Source organism: Gossypium raimondii, chromosome 4 (assembly GCF_025698545.1).
Source record: "Gossypium raimondii isolate GPD5lz chromosome 4, ASM2569854v1, whole genome shotgun sequence".
In the NCBI taxonomy this organism is placed as follows: Eukaryota; Viridiplantae; Streptophyta; class Magnoliopsida; order Malvales; family Malvaceae; genus Gossypium; species Gossypium raimondii.
Genome location: NC_068568.1, coordinates 10510195 through 10520614, shown reverse-complemented (window position 1 = coordinate 10520614; position 10420 = coordinate 10510195). Strand labels below are relative to the sequence as shown.

Sequence of the window (10420 nt, the reverse complement as noted above, 5' to 3'; positions counted from 1 at the left end):
AAGAACAAATCAAGGGAGAAGTGATCGGGTTTAAATGACCCGCACGGTTGAGGCCGTTAATCCAAGTTGTGTTCTTAAGAGCGCAAGGCTGCTGGAATCTTGAATCGAGAACACGTGTATCTCGGTTAGATAATCAGTAAGGGTTGGTTTACAAGTCGTGTCGGGACCAGCTACGAGAGGAAGAATTGGTGGTTAGGACGTTCTTAACTGCTATAATCAACTTATTGTTTGGAGGAGAAAATTAATTTTCGAGGATTGATTCAAAATCAAGAATCCACTGAATCTAGGGCTAAGGTTTATTATCTCTGTTTACAAAATCCAAATTTATTTTCCAATTTAATTTAATTTCCAATTTATTTAATTTTTTATTTATGTTGTTTCAATTATTTAATTTCTAAACATTTCAAAACTCCCCTGATTTATTTGTTTATTTTTTAGCAGGTCTGTTTGGAGATGTGGGCATGACTATTGTCACGACTATCGACACGATAGAAATTCTGATCACAAGTTAAACGCGAGAGTTGATTATAATACCTATCACTGTGGACTCGACCCTACCACCACTCTTTATTACTATTTAAAGTTATTTTGTAGAAATTATTTTTTGTGGTTTTGACGCCCATCAATTATCTACCTCTTCTACCTTAACCTTCTTTTTCTAAGATTTTCTCAATCCACCAACTTAGAGTCAATACCTGTCAAGAACAATGTATAATCTTTTACAACTCTCTATCTTTTAAATTGATAAGATAACACCACTTAGCTCTTTTCAATTTTTCTAGTAAAAAACCTCAAGTAATCTCACAAATAAAGAAAATAAAGAGCAAACAATGGAAGACATCTCAAAGGTATTGGTTTGCGATGTTTAAGCACTCACAAATATAAATAAATACTTGAAAGGAAAATATGAACTCGACCCAACAAGTGTTTACAAATAGAATTTGAATAAAATGAGAATAAAAAATGTGATTAATGAATATTTAATTTTTGATTGTTTGAATTTGCTTTTTGTTTTCTCTTGAGTGCAATGAGACCCGATTTATATCCTCTTAATGTATTCTAGCAATTTGAAGTAGTTGGAGGAAGTTTTTAACTGTTTGAAGCATTAATTGCATGCATTAAAGTCTTTCTGCAACTTACGATATCGATAATACTAAAATGGGTATTGATACTATTAAAGAAAAATAACCGCTAAAAACACTATGATATCGATACCTCAATATTAGATATTGATATTTGCGCTTTTAGAATGTGTTATGACTAATTACTTACAAATGTATGATACCTTACCAATGATATCGATATCTTAAGTCAAGTTTCAATATGTTATCCCTCTAGAAAGTATTGTGGAGATTGCTTGGAGTATCAATATATACCTAAGGCAATAACCTCAGTACTTAACTTTAAAAGTGCTTAAAAATAATTTTGAAACACTTTAAAAAGTTGTAAAATTAACTCAAAATAGATTTTAAAAATTTGGAAACTCATTTTTAATATTTGTAACACATGAAAATATTTAAAAAATATTTAAATTAATTTTAGTTTCACGGTATTTAGAGCCTGCACGAGCAATAGCGAGACACTAGCCAAAGGCTGAGAATGAGTAATAAACCCAGAGGTTAGGTGTTGACGCATTGCATGTGCCAGCAGCTCCTCGATTTGATTTGCCCTTTAATTACCTCAATATTGCACTGCAACTAAATTCAGATTACCCCATGGTTATGAAAGGAAGCTAGTGTCATTTCTGATCCTAGTATGAAACAATATTCTAATAACTAATTTCAAAAGGATGGGCTTCAACAACCATGATTCTTTCATTGTTTAATATATATTATTAATATTTTTGAAGTAAAAAACTTCTTTTGATGGCCAAACTTGACCACCTTGATAACGAAGGTTGGACTGACACATTGGCTTCCCAGTTCATAAAGAAAATATTTTCCCACTCGTTTTGGCTAGGTTGTTAAGCAATTGGTATGCCCAAGCTAAGACCTCCCCCTTAATATTTAATTCTCGATATCGTAGGGTTAAGTTCACTTCTTTATTTCAAATAAAAAACGATTTCCGCAAGTTAATAAACTATCCCCGAAATATGAAGAAAGTTCCAAGAGGAAACCTCGTGCACTTCTAATATAAATTGAAGCCCTTTCTTCAACCTTTGCATCTCACTCCTAGCAAAGCATTTCCATGACCTCTCCCTCTGTTATTTATTCAATCGAAATGGGGCGCCTTGTGTTCTTGTTTGCTTCCTCTTTGCTTCTTATGGTGGCTGCTACAACTGTTTCAGCTGCAATAGTGGAGCACTCATTCAATGTAATGGATTCTACTCTTAATCATTTTCCTTTAGAATCCCAAGCTGGTTCAAGGTTTTGAGTTTCAACTCAAACAAATCCCATGAAACCAGAAGGGGTGGTTTTATTTTCACACTTCTCCCAGTTGCCATCATTATATATCTTACCTGTGTAACACTATGCTCGTTGACTTTATACCATCACAAAGGCCATGGCTTTTTAAACACACCCTTCACATTCCTTTACTGATATTTACCTCCACGACAAGCTTTTAACCATTACAGTTTGAGCTTATAGGAAGACTCACTTTTAACCCTTCTTTTCCCATTTTTGAAGGTTAATATCATAATATCATATATGTTTACCATGTCCCTAAGCTTATAATTTGAATTTGATGGCAGGTGCAAAATTTGACTGTTAATAGGCTATGCAACCGTCATGTGATTACGGCAGCAAATGGCAGACTCCCTGGCCCAAGTATCCGTGCCCGAGAGGGTGACACACTGATTATTCATGTCTTTAATAAATCACCTTACAACTTGACTATTCACTGGTAAAAACCTTCGTGGAATACAATTGAATTTACTCAATTTTCACCGTTAGTATTTGTGAAATTATTATTAACTTATTCCTCAAAATGTGGTCTTTTTGTGACGAAAACGTCGGTTGTCATACTTCATTAGGTCGGCTTCCGTTCTGGTTTTATTAATTAAAAAAAATTATTCTTCTTATTAAAATACCATATGGGATGCAATTATGCAATCGTGTATCTTATACCCATGTGGTCCATTTAAAAAACAAAAAAGAAAAAATTCATGTGAACCGTTTTTTCAGCTACTACTGATTTAATACTAATTAACTAAACTCCAAAACTAAATTTATTACATGATTTTCTTTTGATATGCATTTATATGATTTAATTATTTTCTAATGGTTATGCTGCTTGATCAGGCATGGAATTCATCAGATGCTGAGTGCCTGGGCAGATGGACCTGACATGATCACTCAATGTCCAATTCGCCCCGGAAATAAATACACCTACAAATTCAAAATCATTAAACAAGAAGGAACCTTTTGGTGGCACTCTCATACCTCCACGCTCCGTGCCACCCTCTATGGTGCAATCATCATCCGCCCCAGAGCTGGCAGCTCTTACCCATTCCCAAAGCCCTATAGGGAAGTTCCCATCCTGTTAGGTATATATAGCCACTGGGAACCCGAGATCTTACATTGAATTCATTATTTATCATGAGAAGAGATATATAAATGTTCCATGGTTCTAAGCCTAGGTTTAAGCTAACAAATAGGAATGCCTTTGCAGGTGAGTGGTGGAATGGTAATGTCGTTGATATGGCAAACCAAGCTCTGGCCCATGGCACTGGTCCTAACATTTCTGATGCTTATACAATAAATGGATGGCCCGGTGATCTCTATCCATGCTCTCAAAACCGTAAGTGATTACAGATTCATGATCTCCTTGCTTATACGCGTATTTGACAATTAATATTCAATCTAAATTTAATTATATGGTTCAGAAATGTACAAGCTTAAGGTGAAGCAAGGGAAGACCTATCTCCTACGTATTACCAACGCTGCAGTCGATAACAATCTCTTTTACAAGATAGCCAATCATAAGATGATCGTTGTGGCCGTTGACGCTCGTTACACCAACCCATATGTCACTGACGTCTTGGTTGTCGCCTCTGGCCAGACGATTGACGTTTTGCTAACCGCGGATCAGCCGATTGGGTCGTATTACATGGCCGCTAGAGCTTATGCAAGTGCGGCTGGTTTAGAATTTGATAGTACTACAACGAGGGGTGTCATCGTCTATGAGGGTGCACCGTCTTGGACTTCGAGAACGCCGCTAATGCCAGTATTACCGGCGTTCAATGACACCCCCACGGCTCATAAGTTTTCTACCAGCCTTACTGCTTTGGTCGGTGGGCCTCACTGGGAGCCTGTCCCACTTAAAGTGGATCATAAAATGTTCGTCACCATTGGGATGGCCCTTGATGTCTGCCCATCAAACACAACTTGCCAGGGTCCACCTGTTGGAGCAAAGCTCTCGGCCAGCATGAACAATGTATCCTTCGTGCCACCTAGTAGCTTGTCTTTGTTGCAAGCCTTTTTCTTCAACGTCCGAGGAGTGTACACCACTGATTTCCCTGTCAAGCCTCCAGCTCAATTTGACTACACCAACCCTAGCATTAACGGCGACCTACCTCTGTTATATGCTCCAAAAGGAACCAGGATCACCAAGCTTAAGTTCAACACCACTGTGGAGATGGTGATGCAGAACACAGCTATTATTGGAGCGGAGAACCATCCCATGCACCTCCATGGCTTTGATTTCCATGTATTGGCGCAAGGGTTTGGAAACTTTAACCCTGCCACTGATACACTGAAGTACAATCTATTCAACCCCCAAATCCGCCACACTATTGGCGTACCTGTTGGAGGATGGGCTGTCATCAGATTCGTAGCTAATAATCCAGGTTAGTTTTCTAACATCGATCATTTACTTGCTTTAAAAGGAAAGAAATTCCCTGAAATTGTCAAAGATTCGGATTTGAAATAAAAGTCCAGCTCTAAATCAATCTTTGACTTAATTCGGTTCTGGAAAATCAGGATTATCTTTAATTGCTGGCTTTTGTTAAGGTCAACGATGGAAGTAAAAATGATAGTTTAACTAAGATCCAACGGATTTTGTTTATCTTCTTCTGTAACCCCCATGAAAGCTTAACATATTGTTGTTTCAATTCATCTGAAATGAACAGGTGTTTGGTTTATGCATTGCCACTTCGACGGGCACTTGCCAATAGGCCTGGCCACTGCCTTCGTGGTTGAGAACGGACCAACTCCGGAAACAACCTTGCCTCCGCCGCCAGTGGATCTTCCACAATGCTAGACATTATTTGTTTATTCATTATAGCAGTAGTTGACGTTCATTTTCAAGATGAAATATTCTTCGTTTTCTTTTATTATTCCTCCAGAAAGGATTTCACTGACACTATTCTCAAGGCAATAGTTGTCGTGTAATATTAGTTTTCTTTTTTTCTTCTAAATTTTTTCAAAGTTACCGATGTGTAATAATAGGCGATAAATGAAATTCACCTCTGCGATGTTGTTCAAACTCAGAACTCTACAATGTATGAGTTGAGATTTTGTGTACCTTATTTATAATAAAATTATTTCTTCGCATATCATTTTCTACCCTTTTGGACCTTTGGTGTTGTTTGTCCCACTTTTATATTTGCTAATATTCTTTGTATACCAATTACACGCACTTCTATCACTCCCGCATACCTTCAACTTTCAATGGTTTTTTTTACCATACAAATATTCCGTGTAACGAAAAAATTATGAATTTTAATTTTAAAGATAATATCATTAAGAGGAGTTATTATAGGTTTCTGAAAAGTCAATTTCTAAGGACCATAAAATAGATTTGAATAATATATTAATTATATTACAAAAAAAAACGGAGAAAGGGAAGAATGATACGAGGTTTAATTCCATATCATTTAAATATTTGAAACCAGTTTTAACCACTACTTCAATTAAGTCTTAAAATTTTAAATAATTTAATTATTTTTAAATATTATAATATATTATTTATAACTATATTTTTAAAATTTTTATTATAACTTAATAACTTAAATTAATTAATCGGATTATTGTTTTTTTATGGAAAAAGTAAAGAGTAGGAAATTAATATTTGAATTTAAGAAGTCAACAACTGACTTTTAATTTTAGATTAATATGTTTTCGCCACAAATTCGGAAGGCTTCAATTTTTAATATAATTTTTATATCAAATAATAATGATTAATTTTAATGTTTATTAAAATTTTGATATATATATTTATGTAAAATGCTTTGAATAGAAAAAATAAATGATTGAATAATTGTTTTTACTAATAAAAATAATTAAAGATAACTTTTAAATGATAATTTTTTTAAAAAATCAAGTGACAATTTCATAAAATTGAAATTTACCTATTTGTTTGATAGGTTGAAAAATTAAAGCTTAAGGGTGTAGAAAGCCCTCAAACTTTTCCAAAAAAAAAGTAATTAAGCCTTTTTTTTTTCACTCAATTAGGTACTTGAATTGCCAAAATACATAGAAAAATCACTCAAACTCTGTAACATCCTGAAATTGGGATTGGAAGAATTAAGGTTTGCAAGTGAGTTGGTAGTTTCGTTTAGACTCTTATGTTTTTTTCTTGATTTTAAAGTTAACAATGAGTTTAATGGTTTAGTGGTTAAGCTTTTGTATACCTTTGGTCTCAAGTTCAAGTCCACTTGTGAGCTTAGAGGAGGTTAATGTTTGATTTTAAATATTGTTATAAAAATAATAATAATTTCTAAAGAAACTTTCAAGTTTTTTCCATGTTTCCCACTTTTTCCTCGCATCTCCCTTCTTCACGATTTTGGTTTTTCCTCTTCTCAAAATTTAGATTTTGATGCTTCTGTTGGGATTGTATTCTTTGAGCATTACTTTCTTTTTCAGTCCATCAATGTTTCTTAATTTCTTTCTTTCTTTGTTCATCGTTAAATTTAAAAAATTTGTTTGTTGCCCCAATCGTTTCACGTTATTATCATTAATTGCCACTTCTTTGGAGTTCATTCATCATTTTACACTTTTGTTGTCAAGCTTTAGCGGGTAAGTGAGGTTTGTGATTTTTAAATCGTTCCTTTGAATCTTTTGTTTGGATTGGATTGAAATTTCTTATAGGTTTAGAATGTGTGTGAAAAATTGAGTTTCAGTTTAGTAGAATTACGGCGAATCGATTGTTCGTTAGTGCATGGGAATTGTCTTTCAAGTGTGCTTCTGAAACTAATGTAATTAGAGATCGAATTGAAGTGAATTTTACGATTTTTGGCAAAATTTGAGGTGGTTTACAAACCACACAAGCAGCCACACAGGCGTGTGCTGCACACAGGCGGTCCACACGGTCGTGTGCCGCTTTAGAAACTAGGTCAACTTGCAAGTCACACGGCTTGGGGTGAGTCTCTGTAGGATTGTTTAGGACTCGAATACTGGTTGTGGTAGGTCTTTATAAGGCATGTGTTTGTTAGAATAATTTTGTATATATGTGTAATTCCCATATTTGGTTTGGTTATGTTCCTAAGTTGGTTATATGACATCGTGTATAATATTCTGATATATGGAAATGTCTGGATATGTTGATCAGAAAATTTGTATTTTGTGGATTCTGTTATTTCATAATCAAATGTGAGAATATCTTATTCGATATATGTATATGCTCTGTGAGTTTGGCATACGCATTTGCATCTGTGTGTGAGAATTTGTTCCGAAGAGAAGGAAGTTTGATTCAGTAGTTTAACTCCATTATAAAGTTAGCAGTGTGACTGCATAATAATAACAAGGCAAATGACCTCTTCGTGGTGTGAATTGGTTAGACGGGTCCACCATAACCCGATAGTGGTGTGTAGAGGTTGGAAAGGGTTTAGTATACTCTTATTGATGTGTGTGGGATTTACGGAGAAGATGTGTAGAGGTTGGATAGGTTAACATTGAGCATGATTTGCATTCTGTACTCTGACTTGATTATGATAGAACAATGTGATGTTCTGTTTCGATATGATTTGAAAACGACTGTATGATTGTTCGCTATTATATGATCCTATTGATTAATACAAGTTAAATGCTTATGCTTTGTGGTGCTTCACTTTGAAGTGATTCCCAAATATGATTCAGATTAAGCTATTGCATGTATGTTCGATTATTTATTTCTACATTGTCCATTCACATTCGTTTAGACTTACACTGAGCTTTCGTAGCTCACTTCCCTAGTTTCTCGTTTTCAGGTAGGCCACATGATTAGGAGTTGGACTTGGCAAACTGGAAGACTCAGAATGCTTCGTTTTGGTTTGGTTTTAATAAGTTTTTTATAAGTTTAATAAGGTATTTTCAATCAATATGTAAAGGCGATTATATAAATTGTGGTAAGGGTTATGACCTTTGGGACTTTGGGTTTAAATTTTGAAGCCATGGATGGGACCTTATTTCATCGAAATGTTATTTTGCACTTTATAAGCAATTTTTTAGATAATAATTTATGGGATTTCCGACTAAAAGTGACCAATCAAATTTGCCATTGCAATTTCGGTTTAAAGTTTCAGTTTTTCTCACAGTACTATTTTGTTTTGATTACGAAATTAATACATAAAAAGCAAATCCGTTGCCATCTGTTTTGAAGTGATAAATGGGATTTAACATTTGTGAAATGTAAGCAAAACTGTCTTCTGGTTTCAATAAATTGCTTAATTAAATGATTTTCAAAAACGAATTTAAGAATTTGGTCAGTAAATTGTTTTGGGTCACTTCGGTGGTCAATGTAACTTCCGAAATCTAGTTGAAACTTCTAGGTTAGGTTTTGGGGTGTTACTAACTCTTTAAAAAAAAGCAATTAAGTCCCTGCTCTTTTTTTTTGCACTAATTGGGTACTTGAACTGTCAAAATATATCAAAAAGGCCAGGTGTGGATCTAGAGGACTGACAAGGTCTCGACCTCCCCTAAAAAGAAAAATTTTCCATTTAGGCCCTTTATAATTTATAAAATTTTAAATTAGTAATAGTAAAATTACACTTTGGCCCCCCAAAAATGATAAAAACTTGATTTAATCCTTTAAAAATTATAAAGATATAGGCTATTAAAAAAAATAGAAATTGCATTTTTACTATCATAAAATATACAATTTAAATTCATCCCAAAATTGTTTTTCTAAATTTGCTACTGAAAAAGACCTTTTGATCATTAACTTTAACAATTGATTATTAATTGCCAGTCAACATTAAAGTTGATTGAAGAATTCAATTGATATATATTTTATATTTGAAATTTTATATAAAACCTAATTAATTTTTTGAGGGTTTTTTTTTTAAATTCATCAACTTTGATTTTGTACGTAATCATGTGCTTTTTTCCCTTGTTTATGGATTTCACCGTTACTCCTTTTGAAGTTAGAAGAAAAGATATAATAAAGAATTAGAGCTTTGTCTAGAATAACCCTTGGTCATAAGTTGATTGCAATAACCACAAACGAAAAATAGTCAACTCATGGTTTCAAATAAAATAATATTCATGATTATCATATTCCTAATAATTTTTTATATACCAATTAAATACACATTTATTATCATCTGCACAATAGTCAATTCTTGGTTAAGCTTTCATTGATTTAATCATTGAAGAACAATATAAACATTTATAATAATAAAAAAACCCAAAAACGTGAATTTTAAAAGGGTTGGCTGCCGTGTGGATTTTATTATTTGCAACTGCCAAGTGTCAATTATAAACATTTCTAGAATCTTTTCACATTGTTGTATCCGTCTAAGCAATCCAAACGTGTATTAAAATTTTTATCTATTTTTATGGTTAAAAATTAATCTTTTTATTTCAATACAAAATACACATGACACTTTAAGTATTACTGCTTTGTTTTTCTATCACTTACTCTAATTTTTAACAGTACAAAACGGATGACTTTTTTAATAAAAAGAACCTATTTTTCTTTTGATTTAACATATAAAGATTAATTTACACATTTTTTAGTAGAGGAGACAAAATACAATCTGACTCTTAATATAGAGGCCTCTATAGTACTTTTACCGCCAAACATCAATCATATCTAGTTCCAAAAAAATATAAAATTGCTCTTCACTCTCACACATTCACAGAAGTAGTGAACAAGGTCTTAACACATTTGGTAAAAATAAAAGTTGAGTTTTGAGTACCTAAATTTGAGACATCATACATAATTATATGCATAGGTTTTAAATTTCATTGTGTCATTATTATGTATAAGTTTTAGTTCAATTCATTGATTTTAGCCTGTATTATACCAATTCTTAGTCCATATATGTTGTAATAGTTTGATTCTATTTTATGATTACCAAATAGTTTGTTTGTATTTTAACAATTGATACTTGTGGTTATTCAGCATGTATTTATATTTGTACTTTAATTGTACTATGCTTGTAACACTTTAAAAAGAAAAACATATCAATTGTATAAGATATTATTTTGGTTGGTTATTTGTATTTAATTAATTCATCCAACAATAATTTATAATAATTGAACTTACCAGCTTAGAT

The 10420-nt window shown here is 33.1% G+C and overlaps 1 protein-coding gene across 1 annotated transcript; it reads left to right on the top strand.

Annotated features, from left to right (window-relative positions):
* Positions 1-2151: 2151 nt before the first annotated feature.
* Positions 2152-5495, top strand: LOC105781034 (laccase-7). Its single transcript, XM_012605603.2, has 6 exons — positions 2152-2313; positions 2693-2844; positions 3243-3487; positions 3613-3741; positions 3827-4789; positions 5072-5495. Exons 1-6 carry the CDS (start codon positions 2188-2190, stop codon positions 5200-5202), a joined length of 1746 nt encoding a protein of 581 aa, XP_012461057.1. The 5' UTR covers positions 2152-2187; the 3' UTR covers positions 5203-5495.
* Positions 5496-10420: the final 4925 nt, after the last annotated feature.